Below are 17,608 nucleotides of genomic sequence, written 5' to 3' on the forward strand. Positions count from 1 at the left end.
TCTATATCACTTAGAAATATTTAAACTGTATAATTCAGCTGTTTCATAACAAAATTGTTCTGATAAGCCCTAAATGTTTCTGTTCTTCCCATTTTACTGTCAATCTTTCTACTACTTTCTTCAAACATTCATTCCTTCAATAACCATTAATTAAATCTTCTAGGTGCAAAGTCCTATGCTCACATTCTGGGAGAGTTAGACTTCTCCTTTGGGGTGATACTCAAAAATCAACCCTTCACCTATGTCTGTTAACTCTGCAAAACTTCTCACCCACTCCCTTTTCCATGTTTCCTACTACTTAACTATCCAGAAGCTTGGGAGAAACTGCAAATAACTACTATTACCTTATCACCATGACATTTCTTTTCATTTATCACAGTAAGAAAAAGAAGAATCAAGTTTAATATACGAATAAGAGATGAAATCTATATGTAAAGGGAAGAATAGGGAAAGTAAAAATTGAACACTGTTCATAGTGTTGTTACTGTGTGTACATATATTAAAACTATAGAAGAGGTGTGAATTATCACTCATTCATCTATTCTTTCAATTAAGTGCTTACTAAGTATCTTCCAGGTAAGGGAAATACACTCATACACGGTTCCTCTCAAAATAGTTGCTGTCTTTATGCATTGGGCACAGCCTAATTATTTAAGAAGGCCTCTAGAAAATGACTCAAATTCCAAGTAATATGATTATATAATCATCATGCCTTAAAATGAGGAAATCACAGCATAAGATCCACAGTGGAAACACAGAGGATGAATGATGATGCATACACTAGGGGTCATGCCTTTTTCATATGACCATTCAACAAATATATATTGAATGGATGAATGGAGATGCAGACTGAGATGCAAGCAGAATTCTATGTACATTGGTTGAAGAAGAGCTTGGAAATTTATCATAAATGTGTCTTTTCCATCACTACTTCACATAAGGACAAAATTTTCAAAATGACTTCCAAGGGAATAATAAAAATAGAAGACCACAATCCCTGTAGTCAAATAGAATAAAGCATCCATGCAAGAACTGCCCACTTTAAATAAAGGAAAAGACACCACAGTCTTCAGTTCTGGTTTTCTAGCACTTTAATTTTGACGGTGAACTCTGACTAGATTGCACTTTTTATAGAGAATTTACACAAATACACACAACCTTGAATATAATGACCAGAAGTAGATATTGTCTCTTATTTTAGTTTTATTCTCTCTTCATTCAGCATGGCAAGAACAAAATCAAATACATTGACTACGAGAAGCAGCACCTGTACTTCTACATGGGTGAGTCACCAGGGAACCACATTTCTTTTCATCCCGTTTCCCTGAAGCAAACAGTCGTCAAGCCAGAGGGATGGGATCCTTCCACAGAGACCAGTCAACATCTTACTGTACCTGAGAAAAGCAGCAGGTTTTATTTTTGACTTAGGGAGGTGATATATGAAAGTTAGTTCAGTCGCTGAGTCATGTCCAACTCTTTGCAATCCCATGGACTGAAGCACGCCAGACCTCCCTGTCCAACTCCTGGAGTTTACTAAAACTCATGTCCACTGAGTCAGTAATGCCATCCAACCATCTCATTCTCTGTTGTCCCCTTCTTCTCCCACCTTCAATCTTTTCCAGCATCAGGGTCTTTTCAAATGAGTCAGTTCTTTGCATCAGGTGTCCAAAGTATTGGAGTTTCAGTTTCAACATCAGTCCTTCCAATGAACACTCAGGACTGATCTCTTTTAGGATGGACTGTTTGGACCTCCTTGCAGTCCAAGGGACTCTCCAGTCTTCTCCAACACCACAGTTCAAAATCATCAATTCTTCAGCGCTCAGCTTTCCTTATAGTCCAACTCTCACATACATACATGACCACTGGAAAAACCATAGTCTTGACTATATGGACCTTTGTTGGCAAAGTAATGTCTCTGCTTTTTAATATGCTGTCTAGGTTGGTCATAACTTTCCTTCCAAGGAGTAAGTGGCTTTTAACTTCATGGCTGCAGTCACCATCTGCAGTGGTTTTGGAGCCCCCCCAAAATAAAATTTGCCACTGTTTCCACTGTTTTTCCATCTACTTGCCATGAAGTGATGGGACCAGATGCCATGATCTTAGTTTTCTGAATGTTGAGCTTTAAGCCAAGTTTTTCACTCTCCTCTTTCTCTTTCACCAAGAGGCTCTTTAGTTCTTCACTTTCTGCCATAAAGGTGGTGTCATCTGCATATCTGAGGTTATTGATATTTCTCCCAGCAATCTTGATTCTAGCTTGTGGTTCTTCCAGCCCAGCACTTCTTATGATGTACTCTGCATATAAGTTAAATAGGCAGGGTGACAATATACAGCCTTGCCTTACTCCTTTTACTATTTGAAATATGAAAAAGAAAATAGAAAAGCAATTAGGCATTCTTAACAGGCATCTCATCACTCTGGCTACTAGGCAGGGATGGAGATCTTCCAAGAAGGATGGGAGGCAGGATGCCAATCAAAGGGGCCTGGTATCTGTGATTCTCATCCTGGATAAACTAAATACTATCAAGAAGAAAAGGATAGTGGTATTTGGTAGGGAGGAAAAATAGGAAAATACTGACAGTAGATGCCAGAAAAAGTAGTCTCAAAAATAAAAGTTACCTATAGAGTTTCTGTGTGGAATAAAGTTAACTGTTCCCCATGGCTTACATACAGCTGTAGAAGATACTTTAGTGGACAGAGACATACATACATTTTACAAATAAAATGGGACTGAATGTTAGTGTAGGCTTGAGAGAAAATAGGACTGAATGTTAGTGTAGGCTTGAGAGAAAATAGGATAGCTGGATAATGCTAATACCAATAATAAAAAAAAAAAAGTCAGAAGCAAAAACACTTTGCTTTTAGCCAAGTCAAGTTCATGATAGTTCACAAAGATAGGCTTAGTGGAACCCCAAAATTGTTCATCTAAAATATGCCTACATATTTGGAAAATAAGCTTAAATTAGGGTAGCTTCCAAACATTCCCTATAAATCAGTGGTTCTCAGCTAGTAGCACTGTTGCCCCAGTGGGACAGTTGACACACTCTAGATACTTCTTGGTTAGCATGATAAGGAGGGAGGGACAGTGCTGACATCTGGGTGGCAGAAGCCAAGGATGCTACTATAAGATATTGTAAATATCTTACAATACACAGGACAACTTTGAACGACAAAGAATTATTTGGTCTGAAAATGCCAATAGGGCTAATGCTGAAAAACTGTTGCAGATGATCTGATTTGCCCAAATGTTAGTCAGCAGAGGTCATCTGTCACATGTCTGACCAGGATGGCCTATGGGCCCATTTTTATGCAACATGGGAACCAACACCCACTGCTACCTCTTCCACTGCTAGAATTCTGCATACCTATCTTAAAGTAGTCCTTCTCTTGCATGACCAAAAAGAGTAATGAGGACACTGGTGCCCCAGTTTGAAAGGTAACTGATCCTCAGCCTAGAGATATGTGTGTTCACATTAGAAATATCCGTTGGAGTCTCTTGTCTGAACTCTCCTCCTATGTATAGCTCAACAATACAACCTTAACTTAGGAGGAATGAATCAATGGTATATTCACAGCAGAATGCAGATTCACAGCAGAATGCCCAGTTCACAAAACACACGATCTTCAGGAGCTATTTCATTTTGTCCTTTCCTTTCAAATATCTTCAACTTAGAATATCAGGTATAAATGAATCATACTCAGTCTCTCAAAGAGAAATAGGGCTGGACATTTGGAAAAGGAAGCAAGACAGCTTTGATTCAAGCATCTGTAGTCGGGAAAAGGAACATCAATATAGACTGAGGTCAACTCTGGTGAGAAAAAGGTGGGAGACTTTTTTTTTAAAAACATATGGGTATGCTAAAGGAAATTATTGAAAGAGGTTAAAGGGAGGTGAAACTGGTCTTGTGATTAAGCCATCAGCTTCTTGTAACCCATGCTTATCAAGTCCAGCTCCTTGATAAAAGAGGGTAAAGAGCTGAATTCTTAATGATTACATTTCAAAGGGATGACTCCCAATCCTTGAGAAAGACATTTCTGGGTCGGGCAAGATCCATCTCAGAAGGACAGAGAAAGAACTTTACAATTTTAAGTTTTCTAACAAATGATCTAAGAAAACAGAGGTCAGAAGCCTACGGTCAGGTTTTGGCTTAAACAAACAGTAAGTTCTTTGGACAGTCTTGAACTTTCTCAGGCAGGAACTTTAAGGGTGTCAGGGTCATCCCAAGGACATGCCATGAGCTGTTCTTAGAAACTTTGCTACTGTTGGTTCAAGTCTCTTAGTGTGTAGGGTGGACAAAATCATTTATGCTGACAGTTCACAGACTTTGAAAGTGTATAGGTCAAGTTTGAAGCCTAGTCAGGAAGGGGACTCAGAGCATCTGACTAAAGTTTGATCAAGGAGAGAGTTGTCAAAATCTGAAGGGTCTCCACATGACTCCTACGTGCTTCAGGCAACTTCACTGGTCCTTGGGGAGAAGCAGGTAAATAACTATCTGGCCAGACTCAGTATACCTGCTCTGTATCGGCCATCTCAACATACTGTGACAGGGCCCAACATGAAGGATTGTGAAGGATTGAAGGATTCCAGGGACCTTGAGAAAACTTGAAAGCTCATAGCAGAAGCCTTTCCAGGATGCCTTCATCAAGAATGACTCAGATCCTCAAAGCTTCCCTAGTCTCCTTAAGGGAGCTTGAACCAAAGTCCTGGTTGAGCCTCAGAGACTCTAAAAGCCCAGCAGCACCTAGGATGCAGTTGTGGATCTCCACCTTGCATCCCTTCTCAGGGGCAATATTCCAGGGGGAGCATGTTAAGGAGATCAACTCCCACTAGCTTCCACAGGAATCATGTCTGCTCATCTGTTCAACATCTTCTGTCTTTGTTTTTGTTTTTGTTTTCAGTTGGGGCCCCCCTTTTCATGCCAGTATATCTGAACCTGGAATCCATGCAAGAGATGTACCTCAGAAGGTACTGGGAGGTGAGTAACTCAATTCTTTCTCTAAAGTTAGATCAGGCTGGTAGAAAATGGGAAATGTAAACACTTGGTCCTTTCCAGATGTAGCTTCCTTGAGTACCAGGATATGAGATTTACCCAGTTTTATTTTCATTAGCTTAACTTCCAAACACTTCTTTCTGCAGGACATTGCTTGGGTCAGCAGCTTTTACATTTGCTATTTCATCACATTTGGTCCTTTCTATGGAATCTTTGGAACCATGGTGCTCATATATTTAACCAAGTAAGAAAACAAGAATATTCTTAGTTACCTGGATGGTCCTCTTACCTTTCTTATCTGATTTATTTATGATTAGCAATGATCAGCAGATTATGACAGCTGGCTGCATTCTTGTAACTGAAACATTCCCAAGAAAATGCAGGGCAAAAAAAGTTCAAATAGTTGAATGAGTTCCTTGGAAAATGAATTTGCCCAATCTTGCCTTTTTCTTCCCCCACTTGCTTAATTACCAATTGCAGTACAATATTCCCTCAGCATCTGTGGGGGACTGAGCCTTAGACCTGCCTTGGTTACCAAAATTCAGAGAGATTCAGGTCCCATTGTCAGCTATCCCTATCTGTGTTTCCACACCAGTAGATTCAACCAACCATGGATCTTATAATATTGTACATATTTCCTGAAAAAATATCCATATTTAAGTGAACCAGTGTGTTGCTCAAACGTCACCTGTAGTCTTCCTGATCATGAAGCCCTTAAAACTGTAATCCAGTTGTTTATAATTCTTGCCAATGATAATGGAAGTACAGGATTTTTTAAAGTTATTTTTGACTAGAGATTTTTCCCAACACCTAAATGACTTCAGACTGAATAACCTTCTTCAACTTCCCAATTTATTCCTCCTTCATTCATTTGCATTATTATTCTAAATCCTCCATAACAATAACGGTATAGCTACTATGTCTCAAGCTAAATGCTTTAGCTAAAGCATTTTTGCTAAATGCTTTACATGCATTCTTATTTGATGTAATCAATCCATGCACAACTCTGTAATATAGATAACATTAGCTTCATTTTTCTGATAAGAGAACTAAAGTTCAGAGAATTAAATAACCTACTCAAGGTTATAGAGCAAATAAGGGCCAGTGGCAGTGAAAAATCAGAGCTTGAACCCAGGTCTATCTGATGACAACACCCAAGCTATTGATCACATTGCATATATCCTTAAGTTGTTTTAGTCACTAAGTCGCATCCAACTCTTTTGGGACCCCATGGACTGTAGCCTGCCAGACTCTTCTGTTCTTGGGCGTTCACAGGCAAGAATACTGGAGTGGGTTGCCATTTCTTTCTCCAGGGGATCTTCCCAACCCAAGGATCAAACTCGCACCTCCTACCTTAACAGGTGTATTCTTTTCCACTGATCCACCTAGGAAGCTTGTCCTTAAGTTACCTAGGTATCTTTTGAGTCTTTCACCAATGCCAGAGAAAACTTCAGGAGCATGGCTCCTGTACATTAGACTACAATGCAGGCCATGTGACTGGATGTGTAATGTGTCATCTCTAGATATAAAGGCCTCCAAAGAAGAAAACAAATAACCACCATATTATTGGAAACTTGGAGTGACTGCCATTTCCTCCAATGCCCAGCGAGCTCTGCCAGTGGTTATGCAAGCCCAGCAATTAGAATTGAAACTCCCCAACTGATCACATCCTCCTTTTATTCTCTAAAAGGCTTCTTGAAAGTCCCTGGTTTGGATATGTTAGCCAGATGAGCCACATACCAATGAAAATCAGCAGAGAGGAGAACCAGGACTGGTTCAGCACTCAGGTAATAAGGCATTTCCTGGGAAGCATCTACCAAAACATCCTGATTTAGAATTTGCTTACCTCAAATCATAATTCATATTTATTGAATGCTTGCCAGGGGCCAAGTACTGTCAACTGCTTTGCATGTAACTACATAATATATGTGCCATGATTATTTCCACTTTATACATGACAAATTTGAGGCATGAAGTTGAGTAACTTGCATAATATCACACAGCTAATAAGTGGTAGAAACAGTCTTATTTATGTATTTATTTATTCGGCTGTACTGTATATGGCATGCAGAATCTTAGTTCAACAACCAGGGATCAAACCTGTGCTCCATGCAGTGGAAGCACAGAGTATGAACCACTGAACCACCTGTGAATTCCGTAGAAGTATGTTTTAAAACTGAGCAGTTTGATTTTAGAGTCTTTGATTTAAACCAGGTTTCAGTAAACTACACACCAAGAGCCCAATCTAGCCCAGCTCTGTTTTTGTAAATAAAGTTTCATTGGTACACAGCCACACTCATACGTTTACATATCCTCTATGACAGCTTTCATGCCAAAACAACAGAACTGGGTAGCTGTGGTAGAGAATTAAAATAGTTACTGCCTGGTACTTTACAAAAAAGGACTCCTGCTCCAACATGACATAGTTTTTCAATGAATCTGAGACTCCTAGAATTACAGAATGAATTTGCACCTGGAAGAACCCTGGAATCCCCTCATCTCATTGTATAGATAAAGAGACCCAGAGAGGAGACCTGGCATTCTCTCCAAGCACGCTGTTAACGATTAGCAGAACTGTGACCTATGCAGAATTCCACTTCCTCCCAAGCCTTCTACCGGTTATGCCATGTTTAACTGGAGAATCCAGTCATCATATTGCTTCTTAAAGTTCATTCCCAGATTCAGTGGATTCTTTGATCATGGACCCACTTTCCACTCTTAAAATTTATTGAGAACTTCAAACAACTTCTTTCTGTGGAGGTTATATACATTTATATTTACTGTATTTGAAATTAAAACTGAAGATTTTAAAACATTGATTATTTTAAAATGACAAGAATAAGGCCAATACATGTTACCATCAGAGTGATGAAGTCATTGCCTGTTTAGTAACCTCTGGAAAAACCCATGCTATAGGCATGTGAGGAAGAATGAAAAATGCATATACCATCTCAGAAGTATTATTGGAATCGTTTTGAGCTTGAGGATCCCCTGAAAGTGTTCTGGGGAACTCCAAGGTACTCTAAAGTATACTTTGATCTACCTTGACATACAGTAACTTCAAAAATAACATTTGAAATGGCAGCAACAATAAGAATTAAGCCTTAGGAAGGTACTGAATAAAATGACATTCATCAGGGTTCTGGGTTCCCCATGTGGTTCAGTCATAAAGAATACACCTGCCCATGTAATAGATGCAGGTTCCATCCCTGGGTCGGATGATCACCTGGAGGAGAAAATGGCAACTCACACTAGTAGGCTCACCTGGAAAATTCCATGGACACAGGAGTCTGATAGGCTATAGTCCATGGGGTCACAAACAGTAGGACACAACTGAGCACACATGCATAGTACAGTACTAAGAGTTTAAGGTAGTCTGAGAAGCCTATGAACTTCTTCTCAGGCTAAGTTTCAAAATGTGTAAAATAGATTACAAAAGGAACTGATGCTGCTGCTGCTGCTGCTGCTGAGTCACTTCAGTCATGTCCGACCCTGTGCGACCCCATAGACGGCAGCCCACCAGGCTCCCCCATCCCTGGGATTCTCAAGGCAAGAACACTGGAGTGGGTTGCCATTTCCTTCTCCAATGTGTGAAAGTGAAAAGTGAAAGTGAAGTCGCTCAGTCATGTCTGACTCGTAGCGACCCGATGGACTGCAGCCTTCCAGGCTCCTCCGTCCATGGGATTTTCCAGGCAAGAGTACTGGAGTGGGGTGCCATTGCCTTCTCCAACAAGGAACTACTTGTATACAAATGCATTTCCATTCACATACCCTTAGTTAAAGGCCTTGAGTACAATACTCCCCATTTATTCAGTTCAGTTTAGTCGCTCATTCGTGTCCGACTCTTTGCGACCCCATGAACCAGAGCACACCAGGCTTCCCTGTCCATCACCAACTCCCGGAGTCCACCCAAACCCATGTCCATGGAGTCGGTGATGCTATCTAACCATCTCATCCTCTGTTGTCCCCTTCTCCTCCTGCTCTCAATCTTTCCCAGCATCAGGGTCTTTTCAAATGAGTCAGCTCTTCGCATCAGGTGGCCAAACTATTAGAGTTTCAGCTTCAACACCAGTCCTTTCAATGAACACTCAGGACTGATCTCCTTCAGTTGGATCTCACTGCAGTCCAAAGGTTAGAAGTCCTTTAAGCCTATCCCTTGGAAATGGTATTCAAAGACCCCTACAATTTCTACCAAAGCCCTACAATCCCAAGTACATCTGCCAAAGTTCTTATTCACGACAACTTAGTCTTCTGTATTTGAGGGTTGGTAGTGAGGTACTCCCCTCAACTCTATGTAATTTATCATATCTATCTTCTCAACTCAGGGATTGAACTCACATCTCCTGTGTCTCCTGCATGACAGGTGGATTCTTTACCTACTGAGCCACTGGGGAGGCCTGCCTAACCTGTACTTCTGAGCAAAATATCTTATTGCCTTTATATGATATTTATATAAAACTGTATTTCATTTTTAATCCTTCATGGTTTCTTACAAAAAATAGGCACCTGTTGAATGACTGAATAAAATAAATATTTTGACACATGGGCTCATTTACATCTAACATAAGTTTTTTCTTTGCAGGTCTTGGCCACCTGTGATGTTGAACAGTCCTTTTTCAATGACTGGTTCACTGGGCACTTGAACTTCCAAATTGAGCACCAGTGAGTGAGAGAATAAAATTTATGATAAAGGGCAAGGGTTGTCACTAATAACTGCTCTACATATAGTTCAGAGTAGAGCACTGGGCTTGGGATCTTAAAGGGAATAGGATGAACCAGGATTCTCTAATGAATGTTATTTTTCTACTAACATCAATGATAAGGGAAGAGAGAAATGAAGGTGTCACAATTGTGAGTAAATGGAGTGAAATCTTGGAAAAGTATCAGTGACTCAGTTTCCAGATTCCTATGGGCTTAGGAATTGGTGATTGTTCTCTTTGCATTTGCTTTGTTGGCAAAATCCAAGAAAAATCAGGACACTTGGGTAAGCAACTTGTGTTCAAAATTAACTTCACCATAATTCAAACATGTGCTTATCTGTGTCTTTACAGCCCAGTTTACAATATAATGAATAATAGAGTCCCTGCTGCAATTTCAAAATGGTATCTGGAAATACTTTACCAACGGGTCAGGGGAGAGGAAATGGGTTGTTCATGCCTTGATGATAGATAATACATGAGAGTCAGTTTCTCCAGAATATCAGAGAGAAGCTTTCCACATTCTCTATGTCTAAGCCATGTGTGTCTATGGTAGTCAAAGGAGGAACAAGATCTTTATTGGTTCAATGGATTTTTTCATTATATTTCTCATATTAGTGCTTGAAAATTTCAGCAAAACAAAGGAAGGACTATTATTCATAATTTTATTAAAGAAGAGGTTTACATCCAAGATGGTCATTTGGCTAGTGAAAACTTGGGGTTAAAAATCCATCTTTCTTCACTTCTTATTCCTTTCCTGGGACTTTTAGTTATTTTCCATGACTTAATATAAGGCAGAAGATATTAAAAAGAGGTGGCAAGAATACACAGAAGAACTGTACAAAAAAGATCTTCACGACCCAGATAATCACAATGGTGTGATCACTCACCTAGAGCCAGACATCCTGGAATGTGAAGTCAAGTGGGCCTTAGAAAGCATCATTATGAACAAAGCTAGTGGATGTGATGGAATTCTAGTTGAGCTATTTCAAATCCTGAAAGATGATGTTGTTAAAGTGCTGCACTCAATATGCCAGCAAATTTGGAAAACTCAGCAGTGGGCACAGGACTGGAAAAGGTCAGTTTTCATTCCAATCCCAAAGAAAGGCAATCCCAAAGAATGCTCAAACTACTGCACAATTGCACCCATCTCACACGCTAGTAAAGTAATGCTCAAAATTCTCCAAGCCAGGCTTCAGCAATAATGTGAACCAAGAACTTCCAGATGTTCAAGCTGGTTTTATAAAAGGTAGAGGAACCAGAGATCAAATTGCCGAGATCTGGTGGATCATTGAAAAAGCAAGAGAGTTCCAGAAAAACATCTATTTCTGCTTTATTGACTACACCAAAGCCTTCCATATGTGGATCACAATAAACTGTGGAAAATTCTGAAAGACATGGGAATACCAGACCGCCTGATCTGCCTCTTGAGAAACCTGTATGCAGGTCAGGAAGCAACAGTTAGAACTGGACATGGAAAAACTGACTGGTTCCAAATAGGAAAAGGAGTACGTCATGGCTGTATATTGTCACCCTGCTTTTTTAGCTTATATGCAGGTAACATCATGAGAAACGCTGGGCTGGAAGAAGCACAAGCTGGAATCAAGATTGCCAGGAGAAATATCAATAACCTCAGATACGCAGATGACACCACCCTTATGGCAGAGAGTGAAGAGGAACTAAAAATCCTCTTGATGAAAGTGAAAGAGGAGAGTGAAAAAGTTGGCTTAAAGCTCAACATTCAGAAAACTAAGACTGTGGCATCTGGTCCCATCACCTCATGGGAAATAGATGGGGAGACAGTGGAAACAGTGTCAGACTTTATTTTTTTGGGCCCCAAAACCACTGCAGATGGTGACTGCAGCCATGAAATTAAAGACGCTTACTCCTTGGAAGGAAAGTTATGGCCAACCTAGATAGCATATTAAAAAGCAGAGACATTACTTTGCCAACAAGGGTCCGTCTGGTCAAGGCTATGGTTTTTCCAGTGGTCATGTGTGGATGTGAGAGTTGGAGTATAAAGAAAGCTGAGCACCGAGAAATTGATGGTTTTGAACTGTGGTGTTGGAGAAGACTCTTGAGAGTCCCTTGGACTGAAAGGAGATCCAACCAGTCCATCCTAAAAGAGATCAGTCCTGGGTGTTCATTGGAAGGACTGAAGCTGAAGCTGAAACTCCAGTCCTTTGGTCACCTCATGTGAAGAGTTGACTCATTGGAAAAGACCCTGATGCTGGGAGGGATTGGGAGCAGGAGGAGAAGGGGTCGACAGTGGATGAGATGGCTGGATGGCATCATTGACTCGATGGGCATGAGTTTGGATAAACTCCAGGAGTTGGTGATGGACAGGGAGGCCTGGCGTGCTGTGATTCGTGGGGTCACAAAGAGTCAGACACAACTGAGCGACTGAACTGAACTGAATACACATTCATCTATGCTTGCTAAGGAAGTTAGAAAAACAGAGATAAGACAGAGATTAGCAGGGGCGGGGTGGGTTGTTCAGTATCTCCAGTTCTCTGGGTAGTTCTAAATGGTAAAAAGTTGTAAATGGTATACTTTCATTTGATCAGGCCAAAAATAAACAGTTGATGGAGCTAAAACATATTCTTAGTTCTTCCTAAACATATGCCACCCACAAGGCTTGTAGTGGGTTAAGGAATAAGAAGAGTCTGCCAGCAAGTTTAATTTCCCAAAACAAAAGTATTGTGCAAGGTCAAGGTTGGGTCTGTGTGGTTGATATCATTTTAATTTGCAAAAGGGGAATGGGAACTTTGGGTTTCTCCTTAGGTCTGAGAAGTTTTATATCTTCTCTATTTCCCTAGTCTATTTCCCACAATGCCACGCCATAATTATCACAAGGTGGCACCTCTGGTGAAGTCACTGTGTGCCAAGCATGGACTGCCATACGTGAATAAGCCCATGTTGAAGGCATTTGGAGATATTGTCAGGTAATAACAGTCCTGCAACCCACAATTCTCATTTTCCTTCACTGCTGGTCCCCAGACTCTTCACTTCTTTATGAATCATTCAGCCAATAGCTATTTATTAAGGAACAGCCACATGCCCACCATGGACATGAGGCTCTATAAGGACTGAGTCTCTATAAGGAGCAACACTAACACAGAACTGATAACAATAATTCCTACCATTTACCTGCTGCCTTCTGGATACTTCTTAGTGCCTTGATGCCCTACTAAATTTCAAGCTTCTTATAAACTAGGGTTCTGTATTATTTGCCTTTGTATCACCCAAAGAGCCTTGACATGCTTTAGAACTTAACCGGTGGAAGGGACTCTCAAATCATCTGGTCCAGGGTTGCAAACTAAGATGTTTGCAGGGTCTGATGGGACAGGCAGGGGTGACTCTTTCTATAGGAACTGAGAATCCATACTCATCCTAAACCATGCACAGTTCCCTGGAGAATCCTGTGCTTGTCAAATTAATAGCCAAAACCTTGGTTGAATCTTTTTTATTTTTTTTAATTTTAAGATTAGGAAAAAGAAAAACACTATCTTATTAATATGAATAAATAAGCCATCAAGGCTAGACCTAGTCAGATCTGATCCCTGAACAGTGATCCATCTTCACTTTCTACCACTGCCCTCCTCCTTTCCTGCCCTCCAGATATCTGACCTCCATTCAGCTGCTACATAACTCCCTGCCGCTTGTCCATGACACATCCTTGGTCATGTTTTCTTCTACCAGAACAATCTTCCAACCTGCCTCCCCCCTCCTATCACCTTCTCAATTTCCACTCACTCTCCAAAGCTCACCTGAACGGTCTTTTGTTCATCTCAGTCCTCCCTTGCCCCCAAGTCTAAACCTGTCACATTTGCTTCTTATAACACTTGCTTCTCTTCATGTCTGACCTTTATCACAATCATGATTAAATAGCATATTGGGTAATATGTGTCTCCCAATGCAGACCAGGAACTCCAGGTGGACAAGACTCTTATCACTCCCTTTCACTTCTGTATCACCAGAGCCTAGAAAATGTTTCACTTTATAAAGTGAGAGAGGTCGGTGGATACAGGATGAGTTGGTTTATAGTTATATGTTTTATCTTACAGAGATTCAGCAGAGCTTTTTCTCTTAATACTGGAGGAAAGGAAAGTGATGCTTTGGAGTATAGAAAAGCATAAAACAAAAGAAAATCTCAATCTCCTCCATATAGAAAATGTGAAATCACTTTCTAAAACATGTCAGTATTTGACTCCCTCCACCGGGCAAGATAGAAAGAGGTCTTTCAGATATAGCTGAAAATGACAATGTTATAAAGTATTGAGTAAAAGAGCGAATGCTCCTTGAAGTAGCTCCTTTGACCTGAGTCTCAGCTACTCATGCTTTTGTCTATTCCTCTTGCAGGGCCCTGAAGAAGTCCGGAGCCCTCTGGAAGGAGGCTTACTGCATGCATCCACAAATATAATGCAGATGTGCAGGTGCTAAAGAGAAAACCACAGGCCCCAAAAGTGTCACTTGTGCTAAAGCCCATGACACCAAACCTCTACAATACCTGACACAATTGCAGTTACAGCCTTCCCCAGAAATGTAATCTTAATCATCTAGTCTGGAATTTTGGTGTAGGCAATGTGGTGGTGATCTGTTGTGTTTTACTCCTTCTCCATTCCTATCCCTGGCCCAGAGAAAGGACATATATATATCTGCATGATAAAACCCTTGTAATCCCCCCCCAAAAAAGGTGTCTGCCCTGAATATACTTTGCTGATGGCTTCTTTGCCCCTCATTTCTTCCTATAAAAACCTTCCATTTGCACAACCCCTCAGAATTCCCTTCTGCTTAGTCACTGGGATATTGCTGGATTCAGAAGTCATTGAATAAAGCCAAGGAAATCTTCAAATTTACTCAATTGAATTTTTTTTAACAGCTTGTTCAATAAACTTTCCAGAGGAGGACACCCAAGGCCTATTACTTTCACAACTTCCCAGATCACTGAGCATGGCATTAGAATTAATTCAGATGATCAATCCTGTGGATCATTTCTGCCCTCTGCTCACAGGCCACATGAATAAAGATGGCTTAATTGGGCAGGCTTCCATTTAAACTAAATGACTTATGAGAGTTACGTTACAGTCCTACCTGAAATTCTTCAATGGATTCCCATTGCCCTTGGAATAAAGTTGCAATCTGCAACCTGGTGATTGCCAGCAGACTACCAGTACTGGCCTTCCTCCCAGAACCCTCTCCCACCTTGTGCCCCTCCCTCCCTCAGCTTCAGGCCCAGGCAGCCAAAGCAGGCACAAGGGAAGAATGTCTGACCTCAAATAACACCCAAAAACTAAGTCTCCATACCACCCCCAGGGAACCAAAGCATCAGGACATGACTAGAACTTGAATGCCAGAATCCTTTCAGAAGTGAAGGGTTCTCCATCCTAGAAGATCCCAGGTTGAAGCTTCAACCATATCTTACCATAAAAGGACAAGTTCCAAAGCCCACTAATTGAAACCTGCTCCACCAACATTTCTGCCAACTAATACATCCTCCACAACTCATAATGTTTGACTGAACCCCAGATCAAAGACACAGATTTGAGCCCTTCCCGTGTCTCATTGCCAGTTGGCCTCAAAACACTCTTCTCAAAAGCTGGTGCCGTAGTATTGGTTTCTATGTGCTTCAAGCAGTGAGCCCTTTGCTTGGTAAAGATTTCAGGGAAGGCTCCCCATTAATTCAAGGCCTCCTTGTGATATACTCTGTAGTAATTACTAGAGCTATATTTTTACATCCATTTGTGTGATTCCTTATTCTACCACTGTAACCTGAAATATCCATAAGAGTAGAGACTTCCTGACATTATAGAGACACTCAATGAAGACATGCAGAAGGAAGGGAGGGAGGGAGGAGACAGGAAGAAAAAGCTGTGTGTAAATGTTGCTGTTATTCAGCAGAATCAAGAAATGGATTCGAGATTTGGGGATAACATAGCATGAATTCAACCTGGGAAAAGTTCACTTTCCCTAGGACTTTTCTCTGCTACTCTATTTCCTTGAAAGCCTCCTTTCTTTTGATAAAGTCAGATAGTAAAAAATTGCCTACATTTTCAGTCAGGCATTAGATAAGGGTGAATGATTGGATTAGAAGTCAGGAACCTCAGTCCAAATTTCAGCTCCTCAGTACCCTACCATGAAATTGGCCATGGCTCTCACACATTGCCTTGATCTATAAAATAGGTGAGTGCATAGTATTACCTGGCCTATTTGCATCAATGCATTGTTGGGGCAGACAAATAAAGTAAGGTAAATAGAATACTTTCATAAGCCAGGAACACTCATTCAGATGCTGGTTGTTATTATTAATGTAATGAGGGTTCCTCCCATCCTGGGCCATCAAAATCAAGAGCAGGTACAAGGTCAAATAGATTCACAGGACAGAAAGACACTGAATCATCTTAATGGTGAAGAGGGCACATTTCCTTTGATGAGAGGATTATGAGTCACAAGTGAGACCATGATTTCTCCTATCACAACAGGTAACACCTGGGAGTCACCTTCCACTTCTGACTCTACTCAGTCCCCTGGAACCAGCAGCCAGATCTCAAGCCAGAGGAATAATGAGCCATGGGCTCTAGTTTTCCCAACTTCCAATTAACCATGTGAGTGCACAACTCTTTAGTGGAAACCATGCCAAATCTATCACTTGTTGCTTAAACAATATATTGTAAAGGATTTTCTTGACTATTTCCCTGCTAATCATCCACCTGAAGGACACAGAAAATATAAATTAAACATAAACTCTACTCAGAGGAGGAATATACTCGGGTATTTTTTCTTTCCCACATTTATTTATGAAAATTTGCATAAAGACAGTGTGTTGAAAGAAATTTACAGTGAACATCTATCTGTTTAGCCATAATCAAAATTTTGAAATTACATTTTAGTAAACTTGTTTTATTTTATATCTATCCATCTACCTACCTATCTATTAATCTTTTTTATGTGCTTCAAAGTAAATTTCCAGGGGCTTTTTTTTTAAACTAAGCCTCAGATTATGCAAACAATAAGGTTCATTTCTCATCTTCAATAAAGCTTCATTTTTAAGGGAGTTTTATCAGAATTTTGTGATGTGAAGGGAATATAACATAGTTAACATTGTGCAAAATAAATTAACTCAGTATAAACCTTCTTGTGCAAACATGTATCCTTCATTATTTATTGAGCACTTCAATATTTATTGAGCGCTTACCATGTGTCAGACTTGGACCAGTTGATGTGACCCAGAGATCCAGGAGCCCAGGTTCTTGAAGCTTACAACCTACTATAAAAAATAAATAAGTAAATAAATGGAAGAAAAACCTAGATCATCACATCTGAAGAAAACAAAAGAGCTTTTTGAGAGTGATAAGCAGGGCTAATCAAAATAAGGATGGTCATGGAAAAGTGACCATAAGAAGAATATGAAGGAGCATGCAATCAGATTCAAAGGAGCAGTGGCATCAGCCAAGCACAAAGGCCCTAAGGCAGGAATGAGCTTTTGTTCAAAGAACACAGCAGGAGGCCTGAACGACAGTGGAATAGTGTCCCAGTATTTTTGTTAATCTTACTTCAACTTCATTTCTTCAGTGTATTTGACTTTTCAGAGGCATTCAAAAATAATTTTCTAGATAAGCAACAAGAATAAATTGTAGAGCACAGGGAATTATAGCCATTATCTTGTAATAATATTAGTGGGGTATAAACTGTAAAAATGTTGGAGCATCATGATGTACACCTGAAACTAAAAATTATATTGTGAATCAATGATACTTCAATAAAAATAATAAAAGTATTTTCTATTATTTGTACAGGCATAGTTTTCTCTGGGAAATCCTTCCAGATTTAACTGACTAGGTTAAACCTCCTTTCATGAGTTCTGTGTCCTGTGTGCCTCAATTATACAATTTATTTCTGCCTGTGTAACTTCTGAAAGCTGAG

General features: G+C 40.2%; 1 protein-coding gene across 1 annotated transcript in view; it reads left to right on the forward strand.

Moving 5' to 3' along the window:
- The window catches only part of LOC122699803 (fatty acid desaturase 2-like protein FADS2B), a 59,062-nt gene extending 44,527 nt beyond the window's left edge, over positions 1 to 14,535 (forward strand). The window contains exons 6-12 of the mRNA XM_043912194.1: positions 1,223 to 1,283; positions 4,897 to 4,975; positions 5,122 to 5,232; positions 6,679 to 6,775; positions 9,571 to 9,650; positions 12,505 to 12,630; positions 14,048 to 14,535. Of these exons, the coding sequence (XP_043768129.1) occupies positions 1,223 to 1,283; positions 4,897 to 4,975; positions 5,122 to 5,232; positions 6,679 to 6,775; positions 9,571 to 9,650; positions 12,505 to 12,630; positions 14,048 to 14,108 (615 nt within the window). The 3' untranslated portion in view covers positions 14,109 to 14,535. The remainder of the gene's footprint in view (positions 1 to 1,222; positions 1,284 to 4,896; positions 4,976 to 5,121; positions 5,233 to 6,678; positions 6,776 to 9,570; positions 9,651 to 12,504; positions 12,631 to 14,047) is intronic.
- The last annotated feature ends 3,073 nt before the right edge of the window (positions 14,536 to 17,608 follow it).

This window comes from Cervus elaphus, chromosome 1 (genome assembly GCF_910594005.1).
Source record: "Cervus elaphus chromosome 1, mCerEla1.1, whole genome shotgun sequence".
Classification (NCBI taxonomy): Eukaryota; Metazoa; Chordata; class Mammalia; order Artiodactyla; family Cervidae; genus Cervus; species Cervus elaphus.